Genomic DNA, 18698 nt, shown 5'->3' on the forward strand with positions numbered 1-18698 from the left:
CTTTGATCTGGACTAATTACTAAGAGGTTTGTTTTAAACCACTTCTGGGTGGTTTCTGAAAAATACTTTAGTCATTGTCCTTCTGGAAGACCGCTGACCTCTGGCAGAAACCCAGCTTTTCAACATGGGCCCTGCATTGTAAAACATCCTTTAATGGTCTTCAGATTTTACAGCTCCCTGCACACGATCAAAGCATCTAGAGGCAGAAGGAGCAAAACATCTTTGAACCTCTGCCACGACTGACTGTTGCCACAGTAGGGTTCTGGACAATGAGGTTGTTTTGCGTTCACTAAAAGTTTCAATTAGTGCTGCACGATATATTGTTTAAGCATCGTCATCACGATGTGTGCATGCACAATAGTCACATTGCAGGACGTGCGATGTCACTTAAGGCAATTCCATCAAACACGTCATGTTGCAATGTTTTAAGAAGTAGATACACAGCGCTGTCTCTGTGTAAGTGACAGGCTCCTGCTGCCTGAGAAGCACAAGCATAAGGCAGGAGTAAACACAAGGTAACTACGTAGCCTCCATCTATATGCTTGGGCATTGCTTGTTTCGGCCCTTGATCAATCCGGAGCGTGCGGGTGGGGGCGGGGCTGGTGACATCATGGGCCCTGCATTGTTTAATATCAGGATATATATATAGTCGAAAAAAAGAACAATTGCAATTTTATTTTTTCTACAATATCGTGCAGCCCTAGTTATAATGTGCATTACCAAGGAGTATGGCTACAATGATTATTTGAAATCATTTACAATGTTGATTATAATGACTTCTTAGCTATTTCTGACATTTTATAGTGATTGGGAGCATGGCAGAAATAATTGTTGATTGATCAATAATAAAACAGTCCTATTTTGGACTCATCTGTTCAAAGATGCTTTTCCAGAGGTGTTAAGTACTACAAGTACTCAATGCACCCAATAACCGAATGTCAACAACTAAGATTAATCAAGACAAACAGCCATCAGGAAATGTTTTCTTTTTTATTTTAGGTGCACATTTATGTCATACAAAGCAAAACCAGCCGGAGAATATAGCTAAGTTTTATATCATTCATAATCAAGCAACAAATTATTTATTATACAGTGTGATTGCATGTTCAACATCATAGCTGAAATCTGTCAAAGGTGACAAAGAACTTGGCAAGTCAAGTGACTAAGAGTGAGCGGACCAGCAATCCAGCAAACAGTTACGACACGAGGTCACAGCGTATGAAAAACGTACAAGAAACTAATAAAAGAAAGCAAAATAAACCTCACTGAAGTCATTGTATGACTAAAATATATTCACAATTCCCTATTCAGACTCATCCTCCATTTGCAAAACCCAAACCGATTTATAATACGCCCATATATAAAAGCCAATATCTGCTAATATCAATTTTTATGAACTTTTAAAGCTCAAATGAAGATTTAGAGACCATGATGAGATATTTTTTAACTGTTAACTTATACAATCCATATCTCCATGGTCAAATGCCAAACCAATTCCTACATAATCAATCAGTTACACGTACTGTATGCACAATGTAAATGTACACTAACTGTGATTTGAGCAAAAAAATAAATAAAAGTCCTTTGGTTTTGGAATAAAATAAAAAATAGCTATACAGTAGCTAAGGTCACTGGAATTCCAAATTTAAAGCTCAGATTCAAGGCAGAACTCAAAAACGTAAAAGGATAATGAAAAGAGATGGAGAGAAATATATTTGAAAAAAAAAAGAAAATAGAAAAAAAAATATATAGGAGATAGAACTGTACAAAAGTAAAGTGGCACATGGGTAATTTGATTCCTGATGTTGGCAGCACATGGACATAGGCATTTTACAATGTCTAAAAGCTGCTAAAGACAACAGCATGCATCATGCTTAGGAGAAAAAGAAGAAAAGAGATGTGAGACAGGAGGAAAAATAGGAGGTGAAATAATCCAGACATTAGATTTTATAAACATTCAAGGCCCAACCCTTAACGTACAAACAACTGAGGTGAACTGAAATAAAGCGCAAGATGTGACAACAGGCTACAGATATACTTACAGTTTGGCCATATATTCGACCAATGTAAAGATTCACATACTTGCCTATTGTGCTACACGTGTTACTGGAGGCTTCCACTAGAGGGCTCCACTTGCCACAGTAGCCAGGACATTATCTTACAGTGACTACATTGCCCCTAGCGTTTCTGTGTGTGTACTGCACCTTGCGTACACATTGTGTATGACCATGTATTTAACATTAAAATCTGAGTTATCGATCTGCATGACGTCACTGTAGCTCCTTATAATAATAATAATTTCAAAACCGGCTTTTCATACAAATTCATCAAATCATGACAAATATTTAACTGCTGGTTACAAACTCCACAAACAGCAAATAAGAAAGCAGTTTAGCTTCTAAACCTCACAATGGGTTTATTTTAACAAGAATCAAAACTCCTTATTGCTGATTCTTAAGCGTAAAATCTTAAGCGTAGCTGTTTTTAAATTTTTTTTTTTTCATTTTTGGTAACCAGTGACCGAGAGGCATGAGTAGAATTAAAAGGCATTGTAAAAGCAGGACGCAAATAAAGTGAAAAGGCTCAACCACATGAAATTCCTCTGACTAGAAAGAGTCCAATATGTAACAGTACCTTACTAACAACACAATTTGTGCTGTGTTAAAAAAAAAAAAAAAAAACTTGTCAGCTTCTCAACAGTGCAGTTTCTCTGTACAGTACACTTTGGAAATGAGGCCAGCGCTCCAAAGCTATGCACATCTTTCATGGAGTTGAATTTAATAAAAGAAGAAGAAAAAACAGACGTATATGTACAGCTATCAACACCTACCATTCATCACACTCATTCATGCGTGCCTGGGTGTATACAAATACCCTCACATACACACATACATACACTTGCACACATCCACACATGTATGCTTGAATTGAAGACTGGCAGGACCCTAAACACTCCTGAAAAAACTCCCTCTCTAACTAACTAAACTGGCGCCACTTCACGAAACACAAGCCAGACCAGGAAGCAATGTTAAGCGAATGTGCGTGCAAGAAAAGAAAAAAACTATTGTGGTTATTTTGCGTTTCGTTTAACGCAAAAAGAAGAACAAGTCACCTGAAACATCGGCACAAACTCGTGTTTTTTAGCTTCATGATACTCTTGCCTACCATACTGCTTGTAACAGAATCATATACAGGTATTAGGGAAACTTAGAACCCACAGGACGTATGAAAGAAGTGTCCAGGTGCCTTTTATTTCAACAATTGATTAAAGATCTAATTACTATGATTTATCATTTTATCACCACAGGTACAGGCAAAGACATGTTTGATATCTGACATCTATATGTTTTTTGAATTCACATTGGGAGATGATGATTTAGTCCCGTCCGGCTGCACATTTCTGAGTGGAAATGGAGGAGCTACTGAACGCGATGTCATGTGACCAAGAAAGCCAAAAAACTCTGGTCCTTTTTTTAAGGATTTTTTTTCCAGAGTAAAGATTAAGGATTTTTTTCCGGATGCAACAGTTTTATCACTAAGCAGAAGTGTGAAATATTTTTTTACAGACGTCCTCTGAGAAACTAATCCCGTTCTCCTTAGACTTACCTAAATACACACCAAAATCCCACTGAACATTTTGCTTTAAAAAGCTCTGCAAAAATGTATCAAAAATCTGCGTAATCAAATTGAAAAAAAAAATGATTCAGTAAAAATAGTTTGGAGGGCATCAGCAGCTGGAGCTTGAGAGAACACAACTGACCATGCTCTCTCAACAGCCAATCAGAGGCCTTTCTGCTTTAGATGTCCCAAAATCAATTAGCTGGAACATCCATTATTCAGACAGTTGCCACCCACCACCAGGATTAAAAAAGAGATTAAAAAAAGATAGAGATCCTCCCCATTTTATTATTATAAACTAAGGCAGAAATACATATAAAGCAGAACTGAATGTTTCAAATACTGGTTAAAAGTTTCTTTCAGCCTTTCAGGTTCAGTCAAGTGTTTGGCAGAAATTTTAGAAAGCCTAGAATCTCCCATTTTGAACGAAAAAAGAAACTATCAAACACCAAACAGCCTTTGCTGATGGACTGCGTCTGGTATAAATAATAGATCATGTTAATCATATTTTTCCCCCTCAACTACCATTTTAAAAGCCTTTCACACACCGCTGATATCAATTTTGTCACTAGCAATAAGGAACTTCCTAATAACACTCAGCACATTTAGATTAAGTAAAGCAAATATGAAACCACTTTGAGAATTCCTGTATTCCTTTAACTTTTCTCCACGGAAAAATCGATTACTTCAGATTATTTTAGATGTGGCTCTAGGCTGATTAAGCTTGACTGTTCTGACAGTAACTCGACAGGATTTGTGCTCCAAGCATTGACCTACCATTTAGCTGCCAGGAGAGAAAAAGAAAACAAGGCTTTGGGTGCAAAAATGGACTTTAAAAAAAAAACAAAAACAAAACAAATACTTAAATAAGCATGCACATAAAATGAGTGACGGAGGAGGGATTGCGAATGCTGGAGGAAGGACAAAGGCAGGAGAGGTGCACTGTGTTCCCTTGTCCCTCCACACACACTCTTTTAGCCTGCGGAGTGTCACTGGCTCAGCTATAATGGAAGCTTCTTCAGCTGCTCGTAGGTCATAAAGAACTGAAAAAAACATCAGTCAAGGTAATATCACTGGTAAAATGGCCAACAAAAAACATTATATATTTAACATAATTAATTTCTTAATTAATTAAGTCACCACACTGTAAATGTTGAAATGTTAAATGTAAAATGTAAAGAAATATATTATATATATATATATATATATATATATATATATATATATATATATATATATATATATATACACCACCAGCAGTGGTTAGAATAAAGTTATCCAAAAGCAGTGTGTAAGACTAGCGGAGGAGAACATGCCAAAATGCTTGAAAACTGTGATTAAAAAACAGGGTAAAACCCTGTAGAATACATCACAGCATAGTGCCATTGGAGAAACATGTCTATATTGTTTATGCTAATACCTCATTTTAAGGCTCTTTCTGCTGTCAAAAATTGACTTAAAGCAATGTTGTGTGTCAACATGCTGACATCTAGTGGACAGTTTCTGCAAAAAGCACAGCATACACCAAACAAGCATAACATTTTGACCATTTTGTTTCTACAATTACCCACTTCATAATTCTGTAATTATAGAGTGTAGTTCTCTATCTGTTTCTCTGCATTCTGTATTATCCTTCTTCTCAAACCTTTTCTTCAATGATTAAGACCCCGAAGAACCAACACAGGAAAAGTATTATTTGGGTAGTGCTCATTCTCAGCACTGCAGCAGTGGCTCTTTGGGGTCCAGACCATGGAAAAACAGGATGAAAGAAGGATGATAAATTATGCAGAACAGATACAGGACTACAGCCTGTAATTATAGAACAACAGTGTCTTATATGATCAGTGGAGCAGAACAAATGGATAATACAGGTGCATAACAAAAAATTGGAATATAACTAAAAAGTATTACACACAGTGATCTATTTTAAGCATTTATTTTTTATGTTGATGATTACGGCTTACAACCAATGAAAACCCAAGAATCAGTGTCTCAAAAAATTGAATATTATTTAAGACCAATTGGTATTTTTGGCAGTGTGGGCATTGTGCCAAGTTATGCTGGAAAATGAAATCCACATCTCCATAAAACTTGTCAGCAGAGGGAAGCGTAAAATGCTGTAGGATTTTGTGGGAAAACACTGCACTTTGGACTTGATAAAACACAGTGGATCAACATCAGCAGATGACATGTCTCTCCAAACCATCACTGATTGTGGAAACTTCACACTAGACCTCAAGCAGTTTGGACTGTGTGTCTCTCCACTCTTCCTCCAGACTCTGGTTCCTTGATTTACAAATAAAATTTTAAATTTTCTGATGGTCAATAAAGTAAATTTTCAATGATATTCTAATTTTTTGAGATGCTCCTGTATTTATAGAAACAAAGAATTGGTTTTCCTAAGATTGTTCTTGATTGGTATAATCAACCCAGGGGTGTCCAATCTTATCCACAATGTGCAATGTTTTTTTTTTTTTTAAACAACAGTTTTTTCAAAAAACGTTTGGAATATAGAGTTTGGTTTATTTAAGGATACAATGATGTTCCAGGGTCCCAAGCGCAGCCAGTTTGGCCAGAAACCTTTGTAGAGAGCGAAGAAGCCCTCATTTCTCCAAGTCTGCATTAGTCCATCCAGCGTGCCTTTATACAGCAGGTTTCCAGACAGCACACGCTGGTTCATCATCCGAGTCCTCACCACGTCCACCGGGTTAGACGCTAGTGCCCCTGCCAGGCCACACGCAAAACTGGAACTGTCAACACACAACAAGCAAGGTCAAATATGTGGGCTTCTCTCTGACCAACATGTACAACATGTGATCAAGACTATAAAACTTGATGCAATTACTCATTGCATCAACTGATGTTGAGGTGTGGTGTAAATAATACTGTGTTCCATTTGAACTGAACTAGTAGGGAACTGGAACGCTCCTACATGTTGGAATTCCTATTCAGAGAGTTGTGAGAGCCTCACCAACCCCAAGTTCAGAATCCAACATGGCTGCCTCCATATCAACAGTAATTAAAAACAGTAGTTTTATACAGTTTATTATCACTTATTCTATGCTATTTGAGTCTAATTAAATCAATCATACACACAGTAGTGTCCAACATCTCTGTGGACATTCTTACATGAGGTTCAGATGCACAAAATACTCTTTAACTGGAATGAATGCAGCCAACTTGAATGTGACATCATTCCCAGCTCTGATATCTGAGCCAAATGGATGCAGCACAATTGCGTCATATGATTAGATTTTCTTATTTAATTTAATTTCTATCATTTTACTTACATAAAATGAGTCAAAACAGTGTCTCCCATAGTGCCGGAACGAATCAAGTGCTTCTTGGTGATGTCGTACACAGGCAGCTCTACACCAACCACGATGGCTGCTCTCTGTGCTGTAGGAATGACACCCTGCAAACACAGAATAACATATTTATTATTTATATTTATTAATGGATTATGAATCAAAGTAAGATCTCAAAAACACAAAAACTAAACCACCAAAAAAGTAATGAGAAGAAAAACAGCTCTGACCTACACTCAGCAAGCACTTTATTATAAACAATCTATTACGACTGGGCGGGGCCTCCCTTTACTCTAAAAAGATAAAGCATTGTCCACTAGGTTAGCATGGGGACACTTCCCTCATTAAACCACCATTCAAACATTGTTTCCAGAGAGAAATTCTTACATTGTCAAATCACTTTAAAAAGGAAAACAAGCTCAGTGTAAGCAAATGTGAATCAAATACAAATGCAAAAGGAAACATTCGGTTGGGGCAGAATGCCTTTACTCAATGATTAATTGTGTAATAGAGACATACAAAATAAGAATTGAGATAACATACGCTCATACCACTTCTTACAGGCTACTGTAAGACAATTAGTTTGCAGTGTGCCAGTGAAATAGAACATACAGTGGCTTGCAAATGTATTTATACCTCTCTCTTTAACTCTCTTTAACTCACCTCACAAACTTTGAGCATCTCAAAGAGCACTGTTCAAATCATCACCTACAAATGGGTGAAACATCTACCATGACATGACCGTCCACCCAAACTGACAGACCAAGCAAGGAGAGTACTGGTCAAAGAAGCAGCCAAGAGGCCTATGGTCACTCTGGAAAAGCTGCAGAAATCCACAGCTCAGGTGGGAGAATCTGTCCATAGGACTACTATAAGTTTACTTTTGGGGCCATGAGCAAGGCTCTTAACCTCCACTGCTCCCATGAACCACATCAAAAGATGGCCAGCACTTCAGGCACTGTTAAAAAGGGGGGCCCACATTACACCTGTGCCAAGCACAAGTATGGTACCGTATTTTTCTGACTATTTCGCTCTGCTTTTTGGAAAAATTATATATGAAAAAAAAAATATGGTAAATATGATTGTCTTGAAAAAGAAATCTTTAAAAAAAAGCACTTGGTTCAATATCACAAACAGAAATTTACTTCAAAAATTACCCATCAGTCCCTGTTCATTGACTCACCCTCCACAAACCTCTGGTGCCCTCTGTCTGGTAGATGTTGATGAAGTTGGCCATCATACTACCCTGCAGCAGACTGCCCTGAGCCTGCATACGAATCTGTACACAAAACAGAGAGGACAATTAACTTCAACAGACAAACAGCCCCCTCCACATCCATTCAACACAGATGCTATTTTGAGCGAGAGTATACAGAGTTGGAGAAATGCTTCCTATGAACATCCCTTTCAGACAACTCAAATATCCATCAAGATAAAAGACAGCATTAAATTACATCTGTTTAATATACTCGAAATACAGCATAACATGAGCTCTTTCTAGAATGTTCAATTCTTCCTTAAACCAGATTTTCTTTAAGCCAAGAGACTGAAACCGAGTTTAATGTTGCTCACCTTTAGCACATCTGTAGGATTGGCTAAAGAAGACGACAGTACTCCAGACACCACACCGCAGAACACGTTAATTACCATGGTCTCATCTGCAAGGAGTAAAGACAGCAGACACTGTTAGCATTCTGAACGTGTCACTCAAAATAAGAAACAGACAGAGCACGGGCAATGAGAAATAATAAAATACTGACAGAATATTCTAAACTAGAAACAAGACGAGAGGCAGACATGCAATAACAAAAATCTAGCTGTACTAACAAAAGTATATTGTTTGCAAGATGTGTACCGTATTTTCCGCACTATAAGGGGCACTGAAATTCCTTTAATTTTACCAAAAATTGTCAGAACGCCTTATGTATGAATTTTACCAGTCAAATTGTAAAGAGCAGTAAAGCCACTCTGCTGAGGTACAGTGTTATACAGCAGTTTCAGTTTAGTTCGGGGCTGGAGCAGCATTAGCTTTAGCCGCTATCCACTATTTTCCTATTCAGAGGTGAGTATATTGGCCTGTAGCCTGCTGCTAACCCTGGATAGCACTGCTGGAGCAGCATTAGCATTAGCCACTAACCGTGCTAGCTCTTTTGCTGTTCAGAGGAGAGTATATAAGACTGTAGTCTGCAGGTTTACCGTATTAAAACAAGCTACATGGGAAGAACCACTAGCTAATATCGCCCTGGCTTACAGGAGCACTCAGGGTTACTTAGTATAGTGCTGTCGTGTAGCATAAGCCACTAACGCTAATGCTTCAGCCTTAGTGCTGGAGAAATTTGGAAATCTAAGCTTACTGTAAATAAATGGAAGTACTTTACTCACTCAAAGAAATCTCACCCAAAATTTGTATTTACAGTTTTGTTTACTTAGCTTAGTTTTACTTAACTTTAGCAAGACCTGCTCAATTCTTTATAGTGCCTCCTAAATGCGCCTTATAATCCAGTGCACCTTATAATTGAAAATAGACCAGTGCGCCATATAGTGTGAAAAATACGGTACATTTGCAAGGGCCTTGTGAGATGTCTGGACTGTCTGTACATTAAAAGTAAATTAGTTAGATTCTAGTTATTCTAAACAATCACAGATTTCTAGGATTTGTTAGAAATTACTTCATAATAAACATCCTGTACATTCTCCATGAGGAAAGATGTTAGTAATCACTTGTGTGTGCCTCACTAAAAAGGAGAAGACCCACACAAGAAAGATCACACTCAAATATGAAGGTTTTTAAGTTACATATGATGTGCATGAAATAAGTTTTTTTTTCTATTAAAAAAACTGTTAAGAGCAGTTATTATTTCTACTGTTCTACATAATGATACATAGTTAGACTTAGAGACTTAGAGTTGACTGAGTTTATAGTTGAGTTTAGCTCTATTAAAACCTCAATTTACAGCACACTTTACTTAAAACTGCCATTGCACTGAACTTCCCCTACAGGATTCTTACAGGACTAAGCATTAACACTAAATGATACTGATAATAAATAGTGAGAATTTCTGTGGTAAAAACAAACTTTTAATTATATGTAGCTTCTATTACAATAACACAAAAAAATCATGCAGTAGATTGTAGTAAGGGCCTCATAGATTATCCCAAATGCCTGACTAAACCTAAAAGTCTAAAATTGAGAGAAATTGTGTGTTAATCACCACTTTATATCTACATACAGCATTCATTATAACAGAAGGAAGAGAAGAGGGTAAAATAAATGAATATGGATCGAGTTTAGAACAATAGTTACAGTAAGTCCTTGATCAATGTGACCAACAGTTAGTGTGGTCCAGCACGCCCCGTTCATTTTGGCATTGGAACCCCCACAGCAGCAGGCAAACCAAAGCCTGTATCAAAATAAGCATTCGACACAAAGTGGCAACATCCTTGGCAAAGCATGCAGTGAGAGATTCAAAAAAAAAAAAGAAAAGAAGAATGAAAATAAAATAAAAGAAGATATGCTAATGCCACAACACATGTGAAGGCGCCATTGACCTCATTCAGAAGGTTTGCCGGTTCTGATGGATTACAGCAGGGGTTCAAGTAATGCAGATGTTGTTTGCTGAAGAGAGTGGATATGGGTGGAAATATGCTGGCGCCAGTGACAGATAAGAGAGTGATGGGCCGTGGCGGACAGCACTCTGCCGCTCCCTTCAGCATCTCCTGTTTGGCTTGTGCGTTAGTGACGGTGGATGCACCTTGTTTTGGACAAGTGAGTCACAACAATAAGAATAAAAGGCTTTGGAGAGACAGACTGTGAGATGAAGGTGCTGGCAGTGCATGATTTGTCAACTGCAACTCAAGGCTTAGAGTCTAGAGTTTAAAAATGTGTATTTTATTTTAATATATGGATAAAAGTATTGTAACCCCAGCTCATACATGCTTTCTTTTAAAATCAATGGTATTTTCATATTTTTCACACTATAATGCACACCTTTAATTTTGTCAAGAAAATCATCAGTGAGTCTTCTAATCTGTTGCACCTTATGTATGAATTTTACCAGTCAGGTTGTAAGTAGCAGTAAAGCCACTCCACTGAAGTAGTTTAGTTGTCCAACATTATTGCCATTAGCTGCTAACCGTGCTGAGCGCTAGCTCTTTGGCCATGCAGAGTTGAGTATGATTGGCCTGTAACCTGCTGCTAACCCCAGATAGCACTGGCTCTTTGGCCGTCCACAGGTGAGTACTATCGGCCCCTACCTTGCTGCTAACCCCGGATAACACTGCTGGAGCAGCATTAGCATTAGCCGCTAACCGTGCTAGCTCTTTTGCTGTTCAGAGGTGAGTATATCAGACTGTAGTCTGCGTGTTTACAGTGTTAAAAGAAGCTATGTGGGACAAACCACTAGCTAATATCTTCCAGCCTTACTGGAACACTCAGGGTTCCTCAGTGTAGCTCTGTCAAGTGGTATTAGCTGCTAACTGTTGGTGGTTAGCTGTTAATGCCAATGCTAAAGCTTACTGTAAATACATGGAAGCACTTTACTCACACAAAAAAAATGTTTTTTAGGAGAGAAATCTGTGTAGATTAACATCCAGTGCTCGTTCGACTTGTCTGATTCATCTGAAATGTTTTTTAAGCTAAGATTTACTTAGATTAGCTTTACAGGTTTTGGAACTGGGCTGAACTCTAGTTTCTAGTTACTAGTGCCGGTGAGCATTATGTATGAAAGCACACCAGAAAATAGACCCTTATTGATAGTGTGCCTTATAATAGTGTGCCTTATATTGCAAAAGATACGGTAATCGTATCTACTGTCCAGAGAAGACAGGGATGAGGCATTGTTATAAGTCAATAAGGTATTATCACCAACCTAGAGCATCTGCAACACGTCCAAAAAGAGCACCATCATCAGCACCATCGTTCCAGAGAATACAGCTGCATTGCTCCACAGCTCAATATTGTGGAACTTTAGACCCATCTAGCCCACGCCTGGTTTTATGCATGGTGCCAAAAGGTTTGTGTCTATCTCCTTTTGCAACGGGCACACAAACATTTGACCATACTGTGTATTTAGAATGAACTTTCTATAAATAACAGTTTTATCTGTATTTTGTATTTGTTCTACTCAGTTAAACGGGTCATGAACATCATGTTTAACTTGAACCCCTGCTATTTCAGTCTCAGTGTGTCAAATGACCCCACCCCCACCAAGTCAGCATCCACCTCTTAGACAGGCCAGACAGAGCCAGTAGCATAATCGCTGGTAATGATGAATGGTCTCAGGGGCTACATTCTTATAAATTCAGGAAAAAGGTAGCAATAACTAACTCTGCCATTAATAGATACAATTTTGGAGATCTGCAATAGTAGAACTTCTACTTAAGCTAACAAGCATAATAAAATCACTTTTTAATCACTTGAAAAAAAAATAAGCATCTTACAACAATGTACTAAAATAATCCAGCACATAGCTGACATGCTAACCAGTCCACACACCACAGGACAGTTTAGATTCTGGCTAAAGGACGTCACATTGTCACAAATTTAATGTATTTTCACACTTGTAATTTTTAGTCTTGTTAGTTCAGACTCTGATTTGGTTTCACGCTTAATGCAAACTGTTTGGGCAGGTATGAATACAGTAGTCACTAGGCCTGTCACTATAATCATATCATCGAATTACTGTAGAATAAATGGGCATGGCCTCAATAATATTTGGTGATAATGGTGATACGGTCTGTTGTGTTTATTTGTATGTTACTTCACATCTATTACAGTAAACAGAATTTTAGCCAGTCGTGCTAAATGACCAATGCTTCAGTAAGTGCAACTCCATACACAAAGTGTGGACTGCAGCAAATGAAGAAAAAAATACATACATTCACAAACTATGATGAATTAAATTGTTTTTGTTTTTAAACTGATATAACTAGTATATTATCATTGTGTCAGTGGCAATTAATGGTCTTAAAATTACAATAATTTAGTTTATCACTATAATGTCTGGGACAATTTATCTTCCACAAAAAAATATACAGCCCTAGAAAAAAATACCACAAAAATTATGTTTTTCCTTGATTCTACCAAATTGAAAACCTCTGGAATATAATCAAGAGAAAGATGGATGATCCACAAGCCACCAAATCAAGCTGAACTGCTTGAATTTTTGCACCAGGAGTGGCATAAAGTTATCCAAAAGCAGTGTGTAAAACTGGTGGAGGAGAACATGCCAAGATGCATAAAAACTGTGATTAAAAACCAGGGTTATTCCATCAAATATTGATTTCTGAACCCTTAAACCTTTATGAATATGAACTTGTTTTCTTTGTATTATTTGAGGCCTGAAAGCTCTTCCTTAAATTTTTCCACATATTAAAAAAAACAAAAAAACAAAGGAGAATGATTCAAGTTTATAAACATGTTAACTGACTTGGACCAGAGCAAATACACTGTAGGTGATTATAGGTGAAATACAAGCAAGTGAAGGTGACTGACTGGTAGAAGAGTTACAGGACACGCCTTGTGGTGTGTGAGCCTGTTAGTCAGCTATCTACCCTAGGATTATCACCACTTATCAAGTAACTGTTAGATCAATATGAAGGAGATAACGGGTTTGTTTGTGCTCTGCTCATCTATCTGCTAATGCTTATAAGCTGCTCAAGTTCTTCTGCTACTTACAAATAAAGCCCTTATTCTGCCTGATTGGCATGATATAGCCCCATGCTGGTAAGCTGACTAATAGACACAGACATACAGACCCTTTGTCTTTTCTTAAAATATTATCTGTCAAAGGAATTAAAACTTAAACCTGCTTCCAACTCGCATAAATACTGCATTAGGTCCACACTCTTTGGGGTCCCAGAAAGCAGATACTGTCCAATCCTAATACAATGTGGCATGAAGCTACATAGTGAGAATATTTTATTCAGATCTGCCTGATAAAAGCAAGAAGCAGTCACAGGCTCTTGCAGATAAACGTATTTGTATAATAAGTTCCATTTCAACAATGGTGCTGCCTGGCTGCCTCTATCTGAATCAAGTCATTAAAAGTGTACAGAGAAAAGGTGTGGCATGAAGTGCGATATCTCTGGCCAAGAGTATATTTCTGCCACATTGTGATGCGCTAAACATTCCTGCACTGCCCCACTTTACTAAAATATGGAGGGTAAATGAAGTAAATGAAGCATGCAGAGTTATCCTTCTCACTCACCTTCAGGACGGCTCACAAATAATTTCTTCAGTGTGTTGTACGTGCCAATCTTTATTGTCCCATATGAGGCTTGCCTTAGCAGGGCAGGTGAAATCCTTAACATCACAGAGAAATAATAAAAGCAATTTTAGTCATCGGTCATCCTTTAATTGGCAAACACTAAAGGAAATGCAAGGGGGGAAAATTTACTGCAGAAATTTTTTTTTTTTTTTTTTTTTTTACTTATAAATTTCCAAGACTTTTTTTTATGACTTTTCCATGTTCTTAAGGGCAAATTTTCATATATGATGTTTAAAACATAAGTGCAGACATGGACAATAAAACCAAAAATCAACTAAAACTAAATGATACATTTTTAATAAATTTTGACACAATCTTCAATTATAAGAAAATTTGTGCCAGAACCTGAGAGCGCCATTGTGTAGGGCCGTATTACTGAATTAACTGAACTGATGTATTTGTTAGCTCAAAAAAGCTTCTCTCAGTCAATACATTTCCATTTTTTTTTCTAAAACTTATCCAGGCCTGGAAATTGTTATTTTCAAATTAAATTACTTTTCCAGGGTTTTCATGACTGTGCGAACCCTGACGTTACAATAGAGTTCATTGTCTTACAGATCCTAAACACCAATATAATCAGTTTTACATTCAATATAAATTCCATTACCACAAACAGAAGAAATCAAACATTCGAGTTCATTTGTAACGCTGAATGCATTTACAGTAGATGAATGACTGAAAAATGTACGTTAGGATTGTCCTAATCCATCTATTTAAATCAATTTCAGAGTTTTTACTATTTTACAGTGGAGCATAAAATCTACGTAATATCTGAAACTATAAAATACTGTTTTACTGGCAGCTTTTAAAGACCAGAATTAAATGCTCAGGACTACATGTTTCTTTTTGTTAACTTATTCTATGTGAGGCTTTAACAAAGGTTCAACCTACTCAGTACTGATGGCAACAGTAATTAAAAAAAAATTGTACATTTTGTATCGCACTCTGTCATCTTGCATGTAAAATACTGTGTGGATGGTCACCATGTTGTTTATTTAATAATAATAAAAAACATATATAGGGACTTTTACAGGGCAGGAGTAGCATGCACTACAGAGCAACACACACAAAGAGAAAGCCTTTACTAAATATTTACATAAAATTAGTTATTTGTGGCTCTATTGGTATTTTAAATGCCAGATATACAAAATATGCAACCAACTGATTACCTGATTATCCAATGTACCAGCATTCCAGACTACAGTGCATGATCCATTTGTTCCCTTTTAAATTTATTTGCCTACTGCTCCCAATTACGTAAATACCCCAAGCTTGCTGGACAAGTCCATTTGCATTTTGACAAGACACGCAGCATTTCACCACACTTCTAGTCTTCATTTTTAAATTGTTGATGGATTACTTGATTCTTAAACAACCATGATGACCATAAAAGACATGTTTTGTTGATATACTAGAACTGGCATCACAACACATCACACGCCATGCCATGCCAGACCTGTGGGCAGCACTAGCCTCAGCAGCTTGTCTACATATCTGTCTACAACATGTGGTTTTAATATCATCTATTTTTAGCTGATTGCAGCTAAGGCCACCACTATGACCTAAGAGTCATATAATAGCAGTTAGAGAACACTATCTATCCTGTGCTGTACAGGCAGCTGTAAGTTCCAACAAAGAGCACAGGACTCCACACGACACACAAACAACATCCTGCAACACTGTCCAATGAGAAAACTCCAGAGTTATTGTTTTTTTTTCTGTGTGCAAATGCAATATAAAAAGCACACACAGGAACTCACTGCACCATTCCAGCAACATGTCATCACATCACAACACACCCCTACCCAGAGTAAAGTGCCCGGATGCCCTCCTCCCGTCCAATCCTCAGTAAGGCATGGAACATGCCCCTGTAACGGACCTCCATGCACTGGGACTGGCCTTGGACCTGCAACCGCGTCTTGGTCAGATCAATGGGGAAGGTACCTGCAGGGTTCACAGAGGGGGGATTTCATACAGTCAATTAGTGTTACATTTCATATACAGATTTGGGGGAAAAAAAAGGGACCACTTCATATTCTGAATCAGTTTTTCTGATTTTGCTATTTATATATATATTTAGAGCATTTATTTGCAGCAAATGAGAAATGGCTGAAATAACAAAAAAATATGAAGAGCTGTCAAACTTCAAATATTGCAAAGAAAAAAAGAAATCAATATTTAGTGGAATAACCCTTTTATTTTTTAAATCACAGTTTTCATGCATCTTGGCATGTTCTCCTCCACCAGTCTTACACACTGCTTTTGGATTTGCCACTAAGCAGTTCAGCTTGTTTTGATGGCTTGTGATCTTCCATCTTCCTCTTGATTATATTTCAGAGGTTTTGGTTAAATTTGGTTAAATCAAAGAAACACATCAGTTTTAAGTGGTCTATTATTTCTTCCCCAGAGCTGTATATATTATGCATATATGTATATGTATGTATGCATATATGTATATGTATATATAACATACATAACATCTAAAACTAGAACAACTGAATGGCAATTCATTATTTAGACTTATTAAGGACATAATTTGCATTACACCGCTTTTGCATAGTAGCATAAATGCCCATGTTTAAGTCATACTCATATCAGATTCCCTCCAATCTGGACTGACAAGGAAATGTGCTACTTCCGACCTCACATTACAATCCCGGCCCGAGCAGCAGCAGCATCGATTACATTACATTAAATTATAGCATTGAACTGCATTGCATTGAATTGCACTGCATTTACTTGAATTGCTTTACATCTCCTGGCACTGAGCTGCAATATCTTGCAGTCTATGAATAAAAGCAGCACATATTTCACATGAATCCAGCCCGTCTGGCCATTATGTCATTTTGTGCAGCGATGCTGAGCATCGTGAACATCCAGCAGGTGCACCGCTCACCAAATTCGGCGACGATAGAGGCCATCCCTCCGTAGACGAAGGGTTTCCAGTTGAGGTTTGCCATTTCCGTCGCGGCGCCCTCAGCTTGCTGGAGGCCCACTAAAAACAGAAAAAGGCCAAAATTGCTGTAAACAAACTGCTTCCATCGCACATTACCCAGCATCGTCCAGCCCGTTAATAATACACCCAGTGCAGTCAGCTGCATAACCAAATGTGAACCGGCGAAAGAAAAAAAAAAACACACACACAGAGACCGTATCAAAGATTCATGCAGGCGCCATCACAGATTTCATTGGCCAGGCCCGCTGTCAATCACAAAATACTGGCTTCTGATTGGTCGAAATGACCTTCGCTCCTGCACGTTTTAGTTAACAGCAGGACTGACTGACAGTAGTACCCATCTCCGGTGTTCTGTCGAGTTGTGCTACTAACTAACCTACCCTGGCGTATATTCATTATATATATTTATATAACCCTAGCGGTTTATATGTATTTATACATTTAACTCTACAGCTATATAGGGGGAAACAATTATATATATATATATATATATATATATATATATATATATATATATATATATATATATATTATATTATATATGTGTAATTATACATGTATTATATATAAAGCAATATTTAAAGGCATAACTCTATAAGTCTAGCTACGTAACCTAGCTAGTATATTTGAACAGAGTAATTAGTTAAATAAATCACTGTATCCTAATGAAACTTAGTTGAAGTGGTGATTAAATAATATTTTTAACATTTATTTAAATGTTATTAGAGAAAATTATTATTTAATGTATTTTAACTGCAATTTACACTTTTGTATAGCTAACTAGATGACTAACCTCTAACCTTGGTTAGCTAACTAGCTAACTAACACTCAAGCAAACAATGACAGTGAGCTCACTCAAAAAAAAACATAAGCTAGCGCAAGCAAGGTAGGTTAGCTAGAGAATAATACAACATTAAGTTAACTAAAAAAGTGACAAGTATACACGAGCAGAAACAAGTTTTTAAAAAACGCAACCGAAGCACAAATGTCTAAAACATAACCTAAGCTAGCGTTACATGTATTTATCATGTTCATGTGGTCTTCGTGTCTTCGGAGCTTTTTACTACAGCCGTGTTTTTATTAGCCAGTATTCAACTAGTGCTGTTAGCTTTCTGACCGCTGAGCCACATAGCTAAGCTAGCGTTAGGTAAGCTAGCGGTTAGCAAGCAGCGGCAGCCCAACTCCTCGCTCAGTAATAAAGTAGAAAACAGCTCGGCGAGACAAACTGCCGCCATTATCGCTCTCGCAGCGCTCCTACCTGACTCTTAACGACCAACAGTTCTCCGCTCTCTAGTCTTCGACTACATCCCCTCGATAACAAGCGGCATTTTCTTCACTTAACACGAGAAAACTTAACGAGCTCTGGAGTTTGATTTCATTTTCCCACGATTCGCCTGAGGAGAGGAACCGCTCTCCGGAAGTCCAGCCCACTTCTCATGACGCCACAGGTTCCGCCTCCCAATGTCACTCTGTCCTTAAAAATGATCAAAAAATGTCACTCTGTCCTTAAAAAATACCAAAAATATCACCCTGTTTTAAAAAAATAAA

General features: G+C 37.5%; 1 protein-coding gene across 2 annotated transcripts; it reads right to left on the reverse strand.

Moving 5' to 3' along the window:
- Nucleotides 1-976: 976 nt before the first annotated feature.
- slc25a14 (solute carrier family 25 member 14) lies at nt 977-18581 on the reverse strand. Of its 2 annotated transcripts, XM_007244443.4 has the most exons (9): nt 18409-18581; nt 17091-17189; nt 16000-16138; nt 14135-14229; nt 8499-8584; nt 8110-8205; nt 6909-7033; nt 6155-6368; nt 977-4661 (listed from the first exon to the last, which is right to left on the reverse strand). In XM_007244443.4, the coding sequence occupies exons 2-9, from the start codon at nt 17152-17154 to the stop codon at nt 4620-4622; spliced, it is 861 nt and encodes a 286-aa protein (XP_007244505.2). In that variant the 5' UTR covers nt 17155-17189; nt 18409-18581; the 3' UTR covers nt 977-4619. The 2 variants fall into 2 exon arrangements, with proteins under 2 accessions (XP_007244505.2, XP_022531984.1); XM_022676263.2 differs by lacking the exon at nt 18409-18581 and having other exon boundaries at nt 17091-17208.
- Nucleotides 18582-18698: the final 117 nt, after the last annotated feature.

Source organism: Astyanax mexicanus, chromosome 17 (assembly GCF_023375975.1).
Source record: "Astyanax mexicanus isolate ESR-SI-001 chromosome 17, AstMex3_surface, whole genome shotgun sequence".
Classification (NCBI taxonomy): Eukaryota; Metazoa; Chordata; class Actinopteri; order Characiformes; family Acestrorhamphidae; genus Astyanax; species Astyanax mexicanus.